Source organism: Sarcophilus harrisii, chromosome 3 (genome assembly GCF_902635505.1).
Source record: "Sarcophilus harrisii chromosome 3, mSarHar1.11, whole genome shotgun sequence".
Lineage (NCBI taxonomy): Eukaryota > Metazoa > Chordata > Mammalia > Dasyuromorphia > Dasyuridae > Sarcophilus > Sarcophilus harrisii.
In genome coordinates this window covers 600,719,495-600,738,324 of record NC_045428.1, presented here as the reverse complement: position 1 = coordinate 600,738,324, position 18,830 = coordinate 600,719,495, and the positions used below count along the sequence as shown (strand labels likewise).

The 18,830-nt window shown below is 58.4% G+C and overlaps 4 protein-coding genes across 8 annotated transcripts; all 4 read left to right on the top strand.

Moving 5' to 3' along the window:
• Positions 1 to 6,559: 6,559 nt before the first annotated feature.
• KCNA7 (potassium voltage-gated channel subfamily A member 7) lies at positions 6,560 to 11,626 on the top strand. Of its 3 annotated transcripts, XM_012547129.2 has the most exons (3): positions 6,560 to 7,603; positions 8,423 to 8,437; positions 8,614 to 11,626. In XM_012547129.2, the coding sequence occupies exons 1-3, from the start codon at positions 7,079 to 7,081 to the stop codon at positions 9,403 to 9,405; spliced, it is 1,332 nt and encodes a 443-aa protein (XP_012402583.2). In that variant the 5' UTR covers positions 6,560 to 7,078; the 3' UTR covers positions 9,406 to 11,626. The 3 variants fall into 3 exon arrangements, with proteins under 3 accessions (XP_012402583.2, XP_031819293.1, XP_031819294.1); XM_031963433.1 differs by lacking the exon at positions 8,423 to 8,437 and having other exon boundaries at positions 6,560 to 7,593; positions 8,574 to 11,626; XM_031963434.1 differs by lacking the exon at positions 8,423 to 8,437 and having other exon boundaries at positions 6,560 to 7,593; positions 8,541 to 11,626.
• A 597-nt stretch (positions 11,627 to 12,223) lies between these two features.
• NTF4 (neurotrophin 4) lies at positions 12,224 to 14,639 on the top strand. The gene is made up of 5 exons (XM_031961739.1): positions 12,224 to 12,265; positions 12,592 to 12,716; positions 12,940 to 13,075; positions 13,578 to 13,706; positions 13,998 to 14,639. The coding sequence occupies exons 1-5, from the start codon at positions 12,224 to 12,226 to the stop codon at positions 14,622 to 14,624; spliced, it is 1,059 nt and encodes a 352-aa protein (XP_031817599.1). The 3' UTR covers positions 14,625 to 14,639.
• LOC116422922 lies at positions 14,640 to 18,412 on the top strand. 3 transcript variants are annotated; one of them, XM_031963430.1, is made up of 6 exons: positions 14,640 to 16,074; positions 16,450 to 16,489; positions 16,730 to 16,864; positions 16,946 to 17,042; positions 17,229 to 17,685; positions 18,338 to 18,406. In XM_031963430.1, the coding sequence occupies exons 1-5, from the start codon at positions 15,940 to 15,942 to the stop codon at positions 17,521 to 17,523; spliced, it is 702 nt and encodes a 233-aa protein (XP_031819290.1). In that variant the 5' UTR covers positions 14,640 to 15,939; the 3' UTR covers positions 17,524 to 17,685; positions 18,338 to 18,406. The 3 variants fall into 3 exon arrangements, with proteins under 3 accessions (XP_031819290.1, XP_031819292.1, XP_031819291.1); XM_031963432.1 differs by lacking the exon at positions 17,229 to 17,685 and having other exon boundaries at positions 14,647 to 16,074; positions 16,289 to 16,489; positions 18,338 to 18,412; XM_031963431.1 differs by lacking the exon at positions 18,338 to 18,406 and having other exon boundaries at positions 14,647 to 16,074; positions 16,289 to 16,489; positions 17,229 to 17,345.
• LHB (luteinizing hormone subunit beta) lies at positions 17,992 to 18,804 on the top strand. The gene is made up of 3 exons (XM_031961738.1): positions 17,992 to 18,117; positions 18,338 to 18,487; positions 18,565 to 18,804. Exons 1-3 carry the CDS (start codon positions 17,992 to 17,994, stop codon positions 18,802 to 18,804), a joined length of 516 nt encoding a protein of 171 aa, XP_031817598.1.
• Positions 18,805 to 18,830: the final 26 nt, after the last annotated feature.

The following is an 18,830-nucleotide window of genomic DNA, read 5'->3' as shown; positions in this document are numbered from 1 at the left end:
CATCCCCCCATGGGCTCCATCCCCCCCTGGGCTCCATCCCCCCCTAGGCTCCATCCCACCTTGGGCTCCATCCCTCCCGCAGGCTCCATCCCACCTTGGGCTCCATCCCCCCGTGGGCTCCATCCCACCTTGGGCTCCATCCCCCCGCAGGCTCCATCCCCCCATGGGCTCCGGGAGCAGCGCGCTCGCTCCTGGCACAAGTCTGGCACGGCGCAGGGCTCTTGTCCACATGTGGTGCGACTTGTCTGCCTTGTCCCAAGGAAAGCACAAACAGCGTGGTGGGACCGCAAAGCACGCCCCGTTACCCTCCCCGAAGGTATAAGTGGTCCCGCCCTGGGACCTTTCCCGCGCCCCCGCCCGACCTCGGGGTCCCAGCGCACCGGGACGCCCCCCGGGCTGGCTGTCGCGCTCCTCTCGGCTGATAAGTGGTAACGTCTAGTATCGATAAGTTTTAACATGTGCAAAGCGCTTAACTGACAACTCAGGCCATCCCAACAATTCTGTGAGTAAGGGGCTTCTGTCCCGATTTGTCCCGATTTTACAAAGGAGGAAACTGAGGCACAGGGAAATTAAGTGGTGTCAGTCAATAAATATTTATCAGGGCTTCTTATAGGCCAGTCGGGCTGGGTCAGTCGTTTTTCAGTCATTCGGGGTTTTCTAGACTGCCATTTTCTGCTCAGGAAATTGAGCCACAGGGTTAAGAGACTTGCTTAAGGTCACAGGACTAATGTTTGGGGCCAGATTTGAACTCAGGAAGATGAGCAGGCACTAGCTGTCAATCACCTGGCCACCCATCTACCCCTACTACACTGTGCTAAAAGCTAAGGAAGGAAAAATTAAAAAAATAAAATTCCTGCTCTCAAAGACCTCACATCTAAAAGGGGAGGTAACAAGCAAACAATTACATAAGAACTATCTCTATACGATATAAATTAGAGACGGTAAACAAGAGGGAACAGGAAAGGCTTCTTAGTCAAGAAACCTGGGAGGCAAAGAGGAAGAGGAGAGACAATGAAAGCGCCTGAAGTGGGGAGAAGGGGGGAGGAAGTGTCTTCTTAGACCCTGTAGGAGCCTATGTTACTGGATTAAATCCTGCAGGTGAGTGGCTGATGTAAGTTATGAGACTGGAAAACTGGGGGGCTGCTTCTCAACACTAACCAGATTCTATATTTAATCTTAAAAAAACATAATTCCTGTGGTAAGCAGGTGATATGAGCAGACTTCTGCTTTTAGGGACTGGAGCAGGGAGAGATTTGAAGCCAAAAGATGAACCAGCAGGCCATTTGAAGGGTCTGGCTATAAAATATGAATGGCAACTGTTTTGGTGTTGGAAAAGAATCGGGACATTGAGGGGCCGTCCTTTTTTTTTTTTTTAAATTTTATTTTTATTATTATAGTAACTTTTTATTGCCAGAACCCATGCCAGGGTAATTTTTTTTACAACATTATCCCTTGCACTCACTTCTGTTTCGATTTTTCCCTCCCACCCTCCACACCCCTCCCCTAGATGGCAAGCAGTCCTATATATGTTGAATATGTCCTAGTATATCCTAGATACAATGTATGTGTGCAGATCCAAACAGTTTTCTTGTTGCAAGGAGAATTGGATTCGAATAGAAATAACTGGAAGAAAACCAAAATGCAAAAGTTTACACTCATTTCCCAGTGTTCTTTCTTTGGGGTGAAGCTGTTCTGTCCACATTGATCAATTGAAACTGAATTAGATCTCTTTGTCGAAGAAATCCACTTCCACCAGAATACATCCTCATACAGTATCGTTGTTGAGGTATATAATGATCTCTTGGTTCTGCTCATTTCACTTAGCATCAGTTCATGTAATTCTTTCCAAGCTTCTCGTATTCATCCTGCTGGTCATTTCTAAGAACAATAATATTCCATAACATTATATACACAAATTTACCAACCATTCTCCAACTGATGGGCATCCTCTCGGTTTCCAGCTTCTAGCCATTACAAACAGGGCTGCCACAAACATTTTGGCACATACAGGTCCCTTTCCCTTCTTTAGTATCTCCTTGGGGTATAAGTCCAGTAGTAGCACTGCTGGGTCAAAGGGTATGCACAGTTTGATAACTTTTTGTGCATAACTCCAGATTGCTCTCCAGAATGGTTGGATTTGTTCACAACTCCACCAACAATGTATCAGTATCCCAGTTTTCCCGCATCCCCTCCAACAATCATTATTTTTTCCTGTCATCTTAGCCAATCTGACAGGTGTGTAGTGGTATCTCTTAGTTGTCTTAATTTGCATTTCTCCGATTAATAATGATTTGGAACACTCTTTCATATGAGTGGTAATGATTTCAATTTCATCATCTGAAAATTGTCTTTTCATATCCTTTGACCATTTATCAATTGGAGAATGGCTTGGTTTCTTATAAATTAGAGTCAGTTCTCTATATATTTTGGAAATGAGGCCTTTATCAGAACCTTTAACTGTGAAGATGTTTTCCCAGTTTGTTGCTTCCCTTCTAATCTTTTTTACATTAGTTTTGTTTGTACAGAAGCTTTTTAATTTGATGTAATCAAAATTTTCTATTTTGTGATCAATAATGGTCTCTAGTTCATCTTTAGTCACAAATTTCTTCCTCTTTCTCTTCCAAGTCTGAGAGATAAACTATCCTATGTTCCTCCAATTTGTTTATAATCTCGTTCTTTATGTCTAAATCATGGACCCATTTTGATCTTATCTTGGTATACGGTGTTAAATGTAGGTCCATGCCTAATTTCTGCCATACTAATTTCCAGTTATCCCAGCAGTTTTTGTCAAATAATGAATTCTTATCCCAAAAGTTAGGATCTTTGGGTTTGTCAAACACTAAATTGCTATAGTTGACTAGAGGGGCCGTCCTTCTATGGGGAAATGAACAGCAAGGTAGTATATGTGATAGTGATGGAATACTATTGTTCTATAATAAGTGATGAGCAGGATGCTCGAAGGAAAAAAACATGGAAGGATTTACATGAACTGATGCAAAGCGAAATGCAGAACCAGGAAAACGATGTACACAGTAAGAAGAATATTATATGATGTATTGTATATTGTATTATGTGATATATTGTATGATGTATAATATTATATAGTTATGAATACTTAGCTATTCTCAGCAATGCAATGATCCAAGACAATTCTGAATGACTTATGATGAAAAATGCTCTCTGCCTCCAGAGAAAAAACTCACTCCTAAGTCTGAATGCAGACCCAAGCATACTTTTTCTTTCATTTCTTTTTCTTTTTGTTTTGTTATTTTTCCACAACATGACTTAGAAATATGCTTTGCATGACTGCATATGTATTATCCATATCAAACTGCTTGTGTTCTCTCGGGGGGAGGAAGGGAAAGAATTTGAAACTCAAAATTTTTTAAATGTTTAAAAAATTACATGTAATTGGGAGGGGGGAATAAAATATTTAATTTTTTTTTAGAGTCCAGTTATAAGCATCTAAGGCCTACACCACAGTGATGGCAGTGTTAAGTGGGAAGGAGGTTGGGAAAGTAATATTAACAGAACAGGGCAACGCATAGGTTATGGGGGGAGACATCAAGAGTAACAATTGAGGATGACACTGGGATTGGAAGCCTGGGTGACTGGGAAAATGGTGATGCCTGGACAGTTATAGGGAAGTTTGTAAGAGACAAAGGTTGAAAGGATTGGGAGATAATGAATTCCACTGTGGTCATGTTGAGTTTAAGGGGCCTCCAGGACTTGGAGTTTGAGATACCCAATCGGCAGTTCAACTGGAGGTCAGCAGAGAAGTTAAGACTGAGAATCAACCACATAAAGATGATAATCAAATCTTTGGGATCTGATGAAGTTTCTAAGAGAAATAGTATAAAGCAGGAAGAGAAGAGAGTCTGGAGAGAGCCCAGTGGGAGATGAACAGCCATTTCCTGCATGAAGATCCAGCAAAAGAAACTTGAGAAGGAGCCATCAGGTAGGAGAACCAGGTGGGAGCAGAGTCAGGAAGCTGATTGGCAGGATCTGAGATTACAGAGAAATCAAGGAAGATCAGGTTTGAGAAAAGGCCCTTCTTTTGGACATGGTAGGCAGCCAAACTGTCCAGCTGAGAAGGAGGAGAGCTTTTGTTTTGATTTTCTGTTCAAAGGCCTCCTAGGAGGACCTGTGACCTCTTGAGGCTGCCCATCCTACTTTCCTACCCATTGTTCCTTGTTGCTGCCCTCAAGGACCAAACTCCCTCAGAGAAATGAGACAATATTTGAAGAGTGATTCAAATAGCTTCTAGATTCAATATCCTGATTTACTTTGACCAGTGCTTATGTTGGACTCAAAATCCTGGTTATGCTCTTCTGTACCTTCTCCATCCTATCCATATCTTTGTTAAAGCATAGTACCCAGAACTGAGCACAGTATTCCAGATGAGGCCTGACAAGGGTCAAAGACAGTGGGAAGGTCAGCTTCCTAGTCCTGAAATCAGCAGCTCTCTTACAGAAGCTCAAGATCACTGAGAGCTTTTATCACTGCCCTTTCACCCTTTTCACATCCCAGTGGCAATCCCCTCCCCCGCCCCCCCCAAAAAACTTTTCCAGAACAACTACTGTTTAAACATGTCAGCTCCATGCTATACTTATGAAGAGAGACACATAGAAAACGACACAGAAAATGACACACTCGGTAAGCATTAGATCTACTGACTCAAGGACGAGCAGAAAGAGCTAGGGAGGGTTGCAGGGCCGGAGTCAGGGCCAAAAAAAAAACAACCAGAAAAGTCCACTGAGGAACAACCAGTCAGTCCCAAAGAAGATCACACCACATAGAGGTCCAGATTGGAACACACTGAGGATCTCAGGAAGGACATGAGACAGAGGGAGGTCAGAAAGCTTGATCCAGAGGGACAGAGATACAAATACAGTCCCAAAAGAAAAAAAAACACCCAGATTTAGAGAGACACATATAGCCCCCAAAAGGGACACAAGGATAGACACAGAGAAGGATAGGAAGGCTACTCCAGAGAAAGATACAGGAATAGTTCTAGGGAAGGATAGGCAGTAAGATATACAGGGAAGGAAGGAAGAAAGAAAGGAAGGGAAGGAGGGAGGGAAGGAAGGCACGAAGGGAGGGAGGAAAACCCAAAGAGAAATATGTCAGTTGAGATTATATAAATTGTGTACATCAACAACAGAAGTAGGCTGCAGCATTGTGTGATTTCTTCCCTCTCCCATATAGCCACTGTACAGTGGGGGAGAAGAGAAAGAGGCAATCCACAACTGGAGCTTGTCAACCGATGAAAGGATCAGGAGCCAAAAAATTCAAGAGAGATAGTTGTGAACTGGTCAACTGTAAAGTCGAGATTTTGAAGAAAGGAAAACTAGCTCAGAGCAAGAGTGATGGAGCTGAGAAAGAGAGGCTTGAAGGGCCTGGAGGTTTGTGTTGGAGGTTGGGGAGAGATGAGAGATGTGTCCAGCAGCAATAATGAAATGAGTGGCTCAGAATTCGGTGTCTTCCCCATATCAGTCAGTCCACTAGCATTTAAGCACCTACTACGTGCCGGGACCTGTGCTATGTGCTGGAGCGCCAAAGAAAGACAGACCTCTGCTCTCCAAGTGCTGACACTCTAATAAATAGCAGCTTGTAAACTGAGTACAAACAAGGTGGAGATGGGATGAATTGGGAGTAGTCTCATCAGGAAGGCACTAAGAATAGGGAGGTCAGGGAAAGGCAAGTTGGTATTTATTTGAGACTTAAGGGATGTTGGGAAGCCAGGAGGCAGAAAGTAGAAGGGATCATGCTTCAGGCAAGGGGAATGGACCTAGATAATACCAGAGTGGGAGATGGCCAGGATGACTGGATCGTCCTAGACCGAGAGGGCTGAAAGGAGCTGAGGAATAGAGGATTCGGAAGGGGGAGGAAGCAGAGAACAGGACTGAGAAATGGCAGAGGAAGCAGAGAACAGGACTGAGAAATGGCAGAGGGAGCAGAGAACCGGACTGAGAAATGGCAGAGGGAACAGAGAACCGGACTGAGAAATGGCAGAGGGAACAGAGAACCGGACTGAGAAATGGGGGAAAGAAGCAGAGAACCGGACTGAGAAATGGGGGAGGGAGCAGAGAACGGGACTGAGAAATGGCAGAGGGAGCTAGCAGGGGACTGAAGAGGTCAGAGAGGATAAGGGGATAAGGGCTGGAGCGGGCGGAGAAAAAGAAGGGGATGCTAAGGAATAAGAAGCCTGAAAGAGTGTGAAAGGAGTAGGTCTAAACTGAAGAAAGGTGGCTAACAGAGGTGTGCCGCAGGAGAACAGTCCTCAAATCCCACGCAGCAGGTGGGGGTTTGCTTCGACATGGAGCCCAGAACACGCGCAGAGAGGTCACAGCCCAAACCACGGTGACAGATCCCCAGGACAGCGATGGAAAGACCCACTGACAGACCCAGAAAAAAAGCTTGGGACATGCCCAGGGAGAAATGACCCTTTCTAGTGACAAAATGAGAGACCCAGAAAGCCAGTGACAGACATTGGGGGGGGGGGCGGAGGAGGGCTGCAAAAGGCAGAGACAGACATGGGGGGGGCGCTTCAAAAGGAGGCAGAGACAGACCCTCCCAGAGGAGAGCGGGGATGGGGGAGAGACAGAAAGACCCAAGATGCACCGGTCGTTAAGGGACGGAGAAGCGGGGAGCGCCGGCAAGGTCCGGAGAAAACGAGCCTTACAGACCCACTGGGAGACACACAGAGCCCGAGAAACAGATGGTGCCGGGGAGTGACAGCGGCCCCAGAGAGCCGGCCTGAGAGACAGCCGGCGAGGGGACCGTGAAGGGAGGGCGACATTGGGCCCCGGACAGAGGCGCAGAGGTGGGCGCGCCGAGACTGGCCCCGCCGGGGGCGCGGAGGAAGAGCCCTCGGCCGACGGCCGGTCCCCCCCTCCCAGCAGAGGGCGCCCCGGGTCGCCCCCAGCCCCCGGCCAGCTGCCCCCACCCCTCGGGCCGCGGGGCCTGCCGTGTCTATTTATACCGGCGCGGGGAATCGGACACCGGGCTGGCTGGCTGCGGCGTCGGTGCCCGTCCTCTGCGCGCTCCCCAGCTGGCCGGCCGGCCCTCGGGGGCCATGGAGGCCGACCCGTGCGGCTGCTGCGAGCGGCTGGTGCTGAACGTGGCGGGGCTGCGCTTCGAGACGCGCGCTCGGACCCTGGGCCGCTACCCCGACACGCTGCTGGGCGACCCCGGCCGCCGGCGCGCCTTCTACGACCCGACCCGCGGCGAGTTCTTCCTGGACCGCCACCGGCCCAGCTTCGACGCCATCCTGCACTACTACCAGTCGGGCGGGCGGCTGCGGCGGCCGGCGCACGTCCCCCTGGACGTCTTCCTGGACGAGGTGGCCTTCTACGAGCTGGGCGCCGAGGCGCTGGCCAAGCTCCGCGAGGACGAGGGCTTCGCGGCCGAGCCCGAGCGCCTGCTGCCCCGGCGGCCCTTCGCGCGCCAGCTCTGGCTGCTCTTCGAGTTCCCCGAGAGCTCGGCCGCCGCCCGCATCGTGGCCGTGGTCTCCGTGCTCGTCATCCTGGTGTCCATCGTGGTGTTCTGCCTGGAGACCCTCCCCGACTTCCGAGACGAGCGCGACAGCCAGCCCGGGGGCGTCCCGGTGAGCTGGGACCCGAGGTCGGGGCCGGGGGCCGCGGGAAAGGTCCGAGGGCGGGGCCGAGGGGATCGGAGGGGCCGGGGCTGCGGGAGGGGCCGGGCCGGGAAGGGCCGAAGGAGCTGGGGAATAGAGTAGGAAGGGGGAGGGAGCCGAGAACCGGACCGAGAAATGGCAGAGGGAGCTAGCAGGGGACTGGAGAGGTCAGAGGGGGTCAAGGGGGTGAGGGCTGAGAAAAGCCAGGGGGCCAAGGGCCAGCGAAGGCGGGGAGGGCAGAGAGGACTGAGAGAAGGCAGAAGTGGGGAGAAAGGTAACTAGGGAGGAATAGAAGGAGGAGGGGGGTGGAGCAGAGAATCAGAGGGGATCAAAGGCTAAGAGATCAGATCAGGCTGGAAAATGGGGGGGCAGGGGGCAGAAGGGTGGGGAAGAGGGGGCCAGAGTGGAGAAACTGGGTGGGGAGGCCGGAGGGGGGGGGGGGGGGGGGGGGAGAAGGGACTTGGAAAAAGTCAAAGGGCGCCAGGGCCAGAGGGTGAGGCATTGGAGGGCTCAGTTTGGGACAGATCAGACAGCTAGGATGGGCCTTAATGGGGTCAGGAAGGGGAGGGAGGAAATCTCTGCTGCTCTGCTCAGCCAGGGGCCCGGCCAGTGAAGAGGCAGAGACATAGAGACCCAGAGTCCCATCCTCCGGCTCCCGGTGGGGGTGGGGGAATGCAGTGAGCCTTGCTCCTGTGGGGAAGTCCTTGAAACCCCTTGGCATTTTTCCCGATGCAGACTCAGGTCATTTGGGCAGGATCTCTCCCATCTGACGTCCAGACCAAGTCCTCCGGACCGCTGGCATCCTTTCCCCAAGCCTTCACTAACCCGGGGACCTGGGGGCTGTACCCTTTGTACGCAGGCTGGAGACTTGACCTTGGACTAGTTCTGTAGGTGGCCCCAGAACTCTTGTTCACTCCCCTCTTTTGGGGGGGAGGGGAACGGCACCTTCTCGACTAACCCCCTCCCTCCTACAGCTCCCATCAGTTCGGTCCAATGGATCCCAGCCAGTGTCTCCTCCACCACCGAGGGCCACATTTGATGACCCTTTCTTCCTGGTGGAAACCCTGTGCATCTGCTGGTTCTCCTTCGAGTTCTTGGTGCGTCTGGGTGCCAGCCCGAGCAAGACGGCCTTCTTCAAGAATGTCATGAACCTTATTGACTTTGTGGCCATCCTGCCCTACTTTGTGGCCCTGGGCACAGAGCTGGCCCGGCAACGGGGTGTGGGTCAGCCCGCCATGTCCCTGGCCATCCTGCGGGTCATCCGCCTGGTCCGAGTGTTCCGCATCTTCAAGCTGTCCCGCCACTCCAAGGGCTTGCAGATCCTAGGCCAGACACTGCGGGCATCCATGCGGGAGCTGGGCCTGCTCATTTTCTTCCTCTTCATCGGGGTCGTCCTGTTCTCCAGCGCGGTTTACTTTGCTGAGGTCGACGGGCCCCCCGAATCGGGCTTCACCAGCATCCCTGCCTCCTTCTGGTGGGCTGTGGTGACCATGACAACCGTGGGTTACGGGGACATGGCGCCCACCACCATGGGTGGCAAGATCGTGGGCTCCCTCTGCGCCATTGCCGGCGTCCTCACGATCTCCCTGCCCGTGCCCGTCATTGTCTCCAACTTCAGCTATTTCTACCACCGGGAAACAGAGGGAGAAGACACTGGGAGATACCGGCATGTGGCTACCCAGCCCTGCTGCCCTCCGGAGACCCCTGAGGGCAAAGCTAACGGGCTAGTCGGGGGCAGTGGGAAGCACTTGGTCACAGAAGTGTGAGGGGTCCGGTCCAGGGTGGGAAATCATGTGGTGGGAAGGAAGGGAAGATACGATAGTGTTGGGGGGGGACCGTGGGAAGCCCGGCAGGAGCTTGGAGGTTGCCCTGGGCTTGTGGCAGCCAGGCTGGCAGGACCTTCGTGGTGGCCTCTGGATGCCAGAAGTGCCAAGGGAACTCCATGAGCTTCACTGACTTCCGGCACCTTGATTGCTATGACTTGGGATGGATCCCGTTGGGATATATGAGCATCTGGGGGGCTATGTGAGCGAAGCAGGCGGAGTTATATTGAATCCAGTGAACATTAAGGTGATAGGGATTCACGGTTGGCAAAGCGTTTGGATCATGTGTGTGTCTGGGGCTCGTGGTTAAGGGGTTTCTGTGGCGCTTCTGCTCATGTGCCCTGTGTGTCTGAGATCCTGTGCCCCCTCCCCCCCCCCATTGCATGAGTCTCTGAGGACCAGGAGCTTGTGGTTATATTGGATTTTGTTAGGCTCTGGTTGGCTTTTGTTTTTGTCCTGTATGAGTCTCTCAGGGGCTCGTAGTCATGTTGGGTTGGCTCGGGTTATCGTCCAACTTCAGAACCTAAGGAGACCTAAAGCATTTCATCTAATTGTATCTCGATACCATCCCACACCCAAAAAACATTCATCCAGCCTCTGCTTGAAGACTTTCAGAGGTGGGAAACTCACTACCTCACGAGGGAGCCCATTCCACTTTTGGGTAGCTCTCAGGCAATCTTCCCATCACTCCCAGTTCTGCCTTTGGGGGCCAAACAATACAAATCTACTTATTTAAAAGCTTTTCAAATCTTTCAAGATGACTTCATGTCTGCTCCAAGTCTTCTCTTCTCCATGCGAAACAGTCCTGGTTCCTCTGACCCATCTTGCTGTGACATGATCTCCAGTCTTCTCTCACTTCCTGCATCTCCTCTTGATACTCTCCTATCGGGACTGACCACAAGACTCCCGCTATGGGGGGAGTAGTGCGGTAGTCAGCTAGCCTATCCCCTTCCCCCATACCCTTGTCCTGGACCTTACCCTTATTGATCCAGCCCAAAATTTACTGAACATTGGGGGCTGTCCCGGTACCCTGCTGACTCCTGTTTCATTGGCAGACTCTCCAAGCCCCACAAAACTTTTTTTTCCCAAAATGACAGTGTGGCCAGATCTCCGTCCCGCACCTTGCTGAGTTTTTTGGCCCAAATGTGGAATTTTAAGCTTATTCTTGCTAAGTTCCACCTTCTTAGAGCTGTCTCAGGATTCCCAAAGAAATTGATTTGGATTCCCAATTGTCCAGTGAGTTAGCTTACCTAATTCTGTGTCATCTGGAAATTTAATCAGCCTCTATTCTATTTATCCTCTCATTTATAAAACAAAACAAAACACAAAACAAGAGAGAGATCCCTGAGGCACTCCCAGAGACCTACCTTCCAGGGTGACCCAGAGCCCTTAGTCAGCACTCTTTTCACACAACTGACCACCAGTGTTCCAATCCCCCTAACCACACTAGCCCAGTTCCTCGCCCTTGTCCACAACAAGAACGCAGGAGACTTCCACTTGGCTTGGACCGAGTTGGGTTGAATCACGTTGGTTGGGGGCTTCGTGGAATTTCTGGAGGTCTCAGTGAGTTGTGTGGAGAGGTTAAGTTGTGTTGGTAGGAGCCCTTTGTACGAAGAGCCCTTTGGCCTGGCTGTCTGGAGGACCTGGGTCCTGGGACCATCTTTGCCACAGGTGGATCTGTCCGTGGTGGAGCCTCAGTAGTGGTCCCGGCCCCTTCCATCTCCTCGAGCTCTCCGTTCTTCGGTCGGGTGGCCCGTTGTTCCGTTGTCTGTGGTTGTACGGCCGGTGGGAGATGATTGTGTATTTCCTGTGCTGCTGCATTGTGCAAGGTCCCACGTATGGTGCTGCCTGTCTGTGCGGTCTGTCAGTGTGTGGATGACTTTTCTGAATGGGGCTGGGCTGGTTGCAACTGGGTCTAGGCCTTTTGGCTTGTCTGGCCCCAAGCTGGGCCCTCCCTTTGTCTACCTTAGTCTCTTCCTGTTCTAGTCCCCCCCTTGCCCCTTCCTCAGCCCCTGAGAAAGTATGACAGGGAGAGATCTTTCTAGCCTTCCAGTCTGGCTGTTGGAAACTCCCAGGTGATCCTGAGCGTGTTAAAGAGCAATAAGGAGCCGGGAGAGAGAGAGAGACAGAGAGAGAGAGAGAGAGACAGAGAGAGAGAGAGAGAGACAGAGAGAGAGAGAGAGAGAGAGACAGAGAGAGAGTGTGAGAGAGGCACAAGCAGACAGAAACCCAGAGAAGGGGGATGCAGCAAAGATGCTTTCTTTCCCAGGCTCCCTCCTCCAGGTTCGGGGACAGGACTGTCAGACTAAGATCGGGGTGGGGGTCAGGGAGGTGTTGCCTCGGAGCAAGCGGTCTGGTGGGGGTGGGGCAGGGCTGGGATGAACCCGGTTCTCCAAATAAACAGCCTTAGTCTCCCCTTCCGGGCACTGGCCTTGGCTGGGAAGAGGAAGGGGGACCCAGACTGGGGGGGCAGAGAGCCACAACCTGGGGACACCCGGCCTGCACCGGTCCTAAATTTAGGGCTGGGATGGCCCCCGGGCCAGGGTGTCCGATGTCTGACGCCTAAAAATAGCCGGGGGGAAGGGCGGCGAGGAGTCCCCGGCGCGGTCTCTCATGCCTCCTCCTGGGATCTGGGTGTCTGCGCCATCTCTCACCTGTGGGAGACGGCTCCCCCCCCCCCCGCCCCGGACCGCGCGCCCCCGAGGGCGGGGACTGGCCCCCGCGCGCCCGCAGCCTGGCTCCCCTCGCTGGCCCCTAATAAATGCCGGTTGACTTGAACCCGCGGCTCCGTGTGCTGTTTGCGGTCCGTGCGGCCCCCCAGCCCCGCTCTCTGGCCCTCCCCCTCTCCCCCGGGCCGGGGGCTGGGGCCTGGCCAGGGAAAAGGGGCTCCAGTCTCCCCGCTTCTGGCTCCGTCTGGGCCCTTATCTTTCGCGGGGCGCCTGGTTTGTGTCTCCCTGCGGGAAAGGCTCGGGGTGGGGATGGGGGACGCGCGGCCCCGACTGACACTTCCCTGGCAGGGGAGAGAAGGAAGCCGGGGCCAGGACGCCTGGGTCCGAGAAGGGGGGCGGGGGAGGAGGCGCTTAGGCCGGAGTCCCGCGGCCTCGGTGGACGGGGTGGGCGGGACTGCAGGCCACTCCCCCCGATGGGCGGGGCCAGCCCAGCGCCCGCCCCCTGTCCCGGGAGCGGGCCGCGCCGCGGAGCCCGGCGCCAGGGAGCAGCGGCCGCGGAGCCCCGAGCCCAGGCGGGCGTCCCAAGTAAGGTCCGGGCCGAATGTCGGGAGGGGGGGGGGGCGGAGCTCAGAGGGCGGCCGCCCGTGGGCCCGAGGGGGCGGACCCCGCGGGGGCTTGGGGGTGGGACCCCGCGGGGAAACTGAGGCAGGGGCCCAGCCCGGGCTCGGAGCAGTTCCAGGGGGCCCTCGGGCGGGCGGGGGCCGGGACCAGCATCCGCTTTGTTTCTCTGTCCCCCCTTTTCCGTTAGCTGGGTCAGGCCCGCCCGGGTCCCAGAGGGGGCGGGGGCCGGGCCCGGACGCCCGGGTCCTCCGGGAGCGCTGGAAGTGGCCCGCGCCCTCTCTCCGCCTTCCTCCTGCCCGCCCCCGCCCGGGCGGCAGCTCCAGGTATGTGCAGCTGAAGTCCTGGGCGGGTCCCGGCCTGTCCCAATTCTCAGGGAACATTCCTGGGAGCCGCCTCCGGGACCCAGGAGTCCAGCCCCCGCCCCTCGGGGTCCGGCGTCCGACCCCAGCCCCGCCCCCTTGGGTCCCGGGCGTCCCTGCCCCCAAGTGACCCGGAGCTCCTTGCCCTCCCCAGCCCCGCCCCCTCAGGGACCTGGGGTCCCGCTTCCCCCAGTCGGTGCCCCTTGGGGACCCAGGCTTCCTGGCCCCCAGCCCCCTCCGCTGTCTGGGAGATGGATGGGCCGTGCGGGACATAATCTTTTCCAGCCCTTGAGCCTCATCCATCAGCCGCCGCCCCTCCCCGACATCTGCTTCCCATCCCGGGCAGGTTCCGTCACCTGGGAAGGGGCCTGCGCAGAAGGCCCTGTCTGGGGGAGGGGATGCCTGGGTCCTCCGGGAGGACACGAGGGAGACTCGCTCTTAAACTTCCCTCCTTTTTTGTTCCCAGGTGGTCCTGCCCCCCTCCCTCTCCCGGGATGGCCGGGAGGAGGGGGCCCCCGGAGACCCTGACGAGGGACCCTCAGAGCCCCGGAGCCCCCGGCCCAGGGTCCAGGAGGAGGTGGCCCTGAGAAGGCTGGTGAGCCCCGGATCTTCCCCTACCCGTCTTTCTCCCCCTTTCCCAGGGTGCTCCTGACTGGAGAAAAAGGGGGCTCAGCCCTCAGAGCCCAACGGCTTCCCCTTGCAGAGGGGGGAGTCGGGCGGCCCCCACAGGGGCAGACCCTCTCCCAAGGGGCCCTTCCCCTCCTCCCTGGAGCCCCTCTCCCAAGGGGCCCTTCCCCTCTTCCCTGGAGACCCTCTCCCAAGGGGCCCTTCCCCTCCTCCCTGGAGCTCTAGGCTGCCTCTCTGACCAGCGCCCTCTCTTTCCCAGGTGGCCACAGAGATGCTTCTCCCATCCCGCGCGCCCCAGGGCTGGCTCTCCCTCTCTCTTCTCTGGGGGCTGCTTCGCGTGGCCCCCCAGGAGCTCCCGCCGCTGCCCCCGTTCCCGGGCCCTGAGTGGGACCTGCTGTCCCCACGGGTGGCCCTGTCCCGAGGGGCCCCCTCCGGGCCCCCGCTGCTCTTTGTCCTGGAAGCCTCCCTGGCGGCAGCCCCCGCCAACCGGAGCCGGCGGGAGGCCGGCGTGGGAGCGGGGGCCGGCCGGCGGGGCGAGCTGGCCGTGTGCGACGCCGTCAGCGGCTGGGTGACCGACCGTCGCACGGCCGTGGACCTTCGAGGCCGCGAGGTGGAGGTCCTGGGGGAGGTGCCCGCGGCAGGGGGGGGGCCCCTGCGGCAGTACTTTTTCGAGACCCGATGCAAAGCGGCGGGGGGCCCTGAAGGCGGGGGCGGCTGCCGGGGGGTGGACCGCAGACACTGGGTGTCCGAATGTAAAGCCAAGCAGTCCTACGTTCGGGCGCTGACCGCCGATGGGCAGGGGCGGGTGGGCTGGAGGTGGATCCGCATCGACACGGCCTGTGTGTGCACCCTGCTCAGCCGGGCCACAGCGGGGGGGCGCGCCTGATCCCGAAGCGGCCGCTGTGTGGCCTTGGGCAAACGCCTCCCCCTCTGCGCAAGCAGAGCCTCTCCTGCCCACGGTCCTCCCGGGGCTCGCCAAACTCATAGCCCAGAACTTGTTTTCCTTTCAAATGAGAGCTCACGGGCCCCACCGGGCACACTGAACATAGGGGAAGCCTGAAGGGAACGGGACTTATGCGAGGGCGCCCCGCCGGATCTGGGCCGTGGCTGCCCGGTTAGACTGAGGCATCCTGGGCGCGGCCACCATTTGTGGTCAAGTTCTGGGGGCTGGAGGCCCTCGGCCCACCGGGGACCCAGGCGCTGCACTCAGAGGGGCCCAGTTCCCACACCAGGGCGGAAGCGGGGATGACTGTCGGCCAGCAGGAACCCTGATGCTTGGAGAGGGGGTGAGCCCCTTGTCCGTGGAAGTGTCCAAGCATAAGCTGAGCAGCTGGGCAGAGGGAATGTGAACTGGACGATCTTGAAACTCCCCTGTGTTTGTAAGGGTCTGAGTGGAGGAGCAGCTCTGGCCGTGGGTGAGCCAGGCCAGTGGGATCCGGGCAGACCCTAGACCGGGGATGGAACATCCTGAGGTTCATGGGGCGGAGGAATCAGAGAAGACTGGTGCCGAAAGCCCTCACAGCTTCCATCCTTCAATTTAAGGGGCAGTGCCCAGCTGCCTGCTTTGGTCCACTAGGACCATGAGCTCTCCAGTGGGTCATATCCCCATAACCTTCAGAGCTGAAGAAGGGTGACTAGAAGCTCAGGCTCTGTCTCTGGGTCCCCGATTTCTCAGGGCTCCGCGCTTAACTTTGTCTCTCCCAGAGTCCATCTCTGGGACATTCCCCAGTATTTTGGGGGACCGTCTCCAATATTCTCTAGACACACCCATCTTTTTCTCTGTTTATATATATATATATGAATAGACATATTTCCACCCTCTCTTCTTTCTGCCCCTGGGCTGCTCCGGGTCTCTCGCGAGTGTCCCCACGGCTGGTGCGCGGCTCTCCCCAGGTCTCCTGGCTAGCCCCCCTGCCTCCGGGCAGCTCTCTCCTGCCGTTCCCCCCCCCTCCCCTCGCCCAAGATCTTTTTCACTCTCACTCGGTACAGGCCCCAGGTGGCTCTTTCTCTCCTTGGCTCCCTAATGCTCTCCCTCCCCCACCCATCCTTTACCTGGACTCTTTCTGAACTTCCCTCCCGCTTCCGTTCACCCTCCCCCCCCCCCCCGGCCCAGGCCCCCCCATTGGCCAGGTCCAGGCTCCGGCAGGTTCTGTCTGTCTCCTGAGCGACGGCATCAACAGAGGAGAGGGGGAGGCCGGGCCATGGCGGGCCTCGCGCGGGCTTCACACAGCGGCCTCTTGGACAGCCCGGTGGAGAGAGCTGGAGGTCGGAGGCCGGCCCGCTGGGGCAGGGGACAGCTCAGCAGCCCCCTCCCCTTTCCGCGGCCTAAAGGGCAGGTGAGCGGCCGCCGGAAGACCCCCGGGGGTGAGCGCCCTAACCAAGCCGCACTCCCTCCGCAGCCCCGCCCCCCGGGCCCTCCCCCCAAGGGGCGGGGCTGGGGAGGAGAAGGACCTGGAGGCCCGAGGGGCGGGGCTGCGGAGGGAGTGCGGCTGGGGGAGGGCGCGGGGGTCTTCCACCCCGCCGAAATCCTCCCCCCTCCTCGTGCCCCAGCCCTGGGTCCGGGACAGCCTTCCCCCCGAGGCCAAGTGTGACTCCCTTATCTTGGACCTCGACGAGGGCTTCAGTCGCTGGGAGACGTCCTCAGGGGCGGCGCACGGCCCCAAGCCTCACGGCGGGGTGTACGCGCAGCCCGAGCACCCGCTCTCCTCCAGGGTCAGAAGGACGCTGGGGATCAAGGAATTGGCAGAGAAGGTCAGGAGCGGCGGAGGAGGGCGGCCCGGGGAGGGGGCGAGAGCCGGCGGGGACGAGGCCAGAGGCCGGCGGGGACTGGGGGGGGGGGGGCGGGGAAAGGGCCAGGGGCCGGCGGGGACTCGGGGAGGGGGCCAGGGGCCGGCGGGGACTCGGGGAAGGGGCCAGGGGCCGGCGGGGACTCGGGGACTGGGGGGCGGCCAGGGGAGGGCCGACGGCTCCAGCTTTCCCCTGGGTGCTCAGCTTCAGCTCCGGCCCCGGCGCTACCCCCTGAGCATGGCGTACCAGAAAAGCGAGATGCGGGAGAAGTACCCGGGCTGGCCCAACCTGAGCACCGAGACCATTCCAGGGCCAGAGTTTTGGGAACGAGCCAGCCAGGTGAGGCCCGGCTGGGGGAGGGGGAGGGCGGCGGCCGGGTGACGGTGCCCAGGACACCCCGAGCGCTCCCCTTCCCTCCAGGCCCTGAGCCCCTCCAGCAAGGACCGGCCCTGTCCGAAAAGTCCTTCTTCCAGCCCTATCTGACCACAACGGCCCGGGACTGCCGCTACTACCCGAGGTGAGCAGTGGCCGCGGCCCCCTCCTCAAGCTCCCAGGAGCCCCCGTCCCAGCAGAGTTCCCTGAGGATTCAGGAACCCCTTGTCCCTCGGCAGACCCCCCGGGGCGCGCCTCCCCCCGCCCTCCCCCGGACGGCTGCGGCTCCTGCGGGACTCCGGAGTCCTGACCCAGGCCGGCCCTTGCGCAGGAAGGAGCTGAGCTGCCCGGCCCGGAGCTTCCACAGCCAGCCTCCGTCGGGGATGCTGCGGCCGAAGCGGCCCCTCCCCCCGGAGCCCTGCGCGGTCCAGCCCATCCCGCGCGTCCCCCATCGCGGGGCCTTGTCGCTGACCCGAGAGTCCTACGGGCCCTTCCAGCAGTCGCTGCCCCGGGTTGAGCTCTCCGGCCCGGTGCATGCCCGGCGATGCCCGTCCCTGCCCAGCCTGCAGGCCCTCTACCGGACCGAAAGCTCCCGTTACGGCAGCCTCAAGCCCGACTTTGTCTGAACCGTGTGGTTGGGGCGGGGGCGGGGCCCCTCGGGGCCCGCCCCTGGCGCTGGCCACACCCCCTCGGGTCCCGGAGCACCCCGCCCTGGCGCGAAGAAACCCACCCCCACAGTTGGGGCAGGGCTTGGGCCGGCCCACCTGCCCTGGGGGCCGCTAGGAGAGGTGGGTTCTGGGAGCTGGGGCGGGGGCAGGCCTCCCACCTGCGCAGGCCCGAGGTGAAGATGCATGGGGGGCCCCAAGATTCCCCCGTAACCTTGGGCCGAGTTCTGCAGCTTGCTGGGCTGCAGACCCAGTGCCTTCCTATCCCACCTGAGGCTTCGGGCCAAGGCCCACCCAGGACCAGGCCCCCACAGCCCTTGAGGTCAGACACAGGTCTGCCACCTGCCTCCCAGCTGTGAGGTGGCAGTGGCCTTGGACTAGCCCCCCCCCCAATGTTTGGGAACCCTAAAGCTACCTAAAGCCTGGCCCATGTGCCAGCCTTCCAGTGACCTTGGCTGCGCCCACCTCCACCTGCCCAGGGGATTAGTGTCCAGGTTACGCAGGCGGGAGCGAGAGCCCGTGGCCTTGCCGCCCCCACTACCCGGGGCCTATAAGGTGCCAGGGCTCCGGCTGCCCAGGGGCAGCGCAGGATGGAGAGACATCAGGTCAGAGCCCAGGACCCGGGAGCCCAGGGTGGGAGGCGGCCTCCAGACCCAGGAAGCCCAAGAGGGAAGTGGGTGGGAAGCCCGTGGGGCACCCTTGAGACAAGGGGTGGGGGGGTCTTGGGGGCTCCCCGCTCCAGAGGCTGAGCTGGACTCTGCCACCCCCTCCCCAGGAGCTAACACTGCTGCTGCTGCTGCTACTGCTGGAGGGAGCGGGAGCCGGCCCCCTCCGCCCCCTGTGCAGACCCCCTGCCAGCTGGCCTGAGGCGCACGCCCTGTGCCACCTTCACCACCACCACTTGCGGCACGCCCCAGCATGGGAGGTGGGTGGGAGGGCCGGGGGCAGGGGAGGGCCCAGCCGCAGGCGGCCCCTCACCCAGCCTCCCCACTCCTCTCCCAGGTGCGGGTCCTGCCAGCAGCTCTGCCCCCTGGCCCTCAGCTGGTCTGCACCTACAGAGAGCTGAGCTTCTCCTCCATCCGCCTGCCTGGCTGCCCCCCCGGCGTGGACCCCATCTTCTCCTTCCCCGTGGCCCTGAGCTGCAGCTGTGGATCCTGCCGCCTGAGCCACTCCGACTGTGGGGGCCCAAGGGCCCGACCCCACCTTTGCACCCGGCCCCATCTCAGCCTCCGCCTCCTCTAGGGCCCAGGGCTGGGGCTCGAGGGTGG

Excerpts from the sequence above, each read along its gene's own strand:
- KCNA7 (XM_031963434.1), top strand. The coding sequence starts at position 7,079 with ATGGAGGCCGACCCGTGCGGCTGCTGCGAGCGGCTGGTGCTGAACGTG. Across the intron at positions 7,594-8,540 it reads CGAGACGAGCGCGACAGCCA|AACTCTTGTTCACTCCCCTC; the intron begins GCCCGGGGGCGT and ends AGGTGGCCCCAG.
- NTF4 (XM_031961739.1), top strand. The coding sequence starts at position 12,224 with ATGCCGGTTGACTTGAACCCGCGGCTCCGTGTGCTGTTTGCG. Across the intron at positions 12,266-12,591 it reads GGCTCCGTGTGCTGTTTGCG|GCCACTCCCCCCGATGGGCG; the intron begins GTCCGTGCGGCC and ends GCGGGACTGCAG. Across the intron at positions 12,717-12,939 it reads AGCCCAGGCGGGCGTCCCAA|CTGGGTCAGGCCCGCCCGGG; the intron begins GTAAGGTCCGGG and ends CTTTTCCGTTAG.
- LOC116422922 (XM_031963430.1), top strand. The coding sequence starts at position 15,940 with ATGGCGGGCCTCGCGCGGGCTTCACACAGCGGCCTCTTGGACAGCCCG. Across the intron at positions 16,490-16,729 it reads TCAAGGAATTGGCAGAGAAG|CTTCAGCTCCGGCCCCGGCG; the intron begins GTCAGGAGCGGC and ends CTGGGTGCTCAG. Across the intron at positions 17,043-17,228 it reads GACTGCCGCTACTACCCGAG|GAAGGAGCTGAGCTGCCCGG; the intron begins GTGAGCAGTGGC and ends GCCCTTGCGCAG.
- LHB (XM_031961738.1), top strand. The coding sequence starts at position 17,992 with ATGTGCCAGCCTTCCAGTGACCTTGGCTGCGCCCACCTCCACCTGCCC. Across the intron at positions 18,118-18,337 it reads CACTACCCGGGGCCTATAAG|GAGCTAACACTGCTGCTGCT; the intron begins GTGCCAGGGCTC and ends CCCCCTCCCCAG. Across the intron at positions 18,488-18,564 it reads GGCACGCCCCAGCATGGGAG|GTGCGGGTCCTGCCAGCAGC; the intron begins GTGGGTGGGAGG and ends CTCCTCTCCCAG.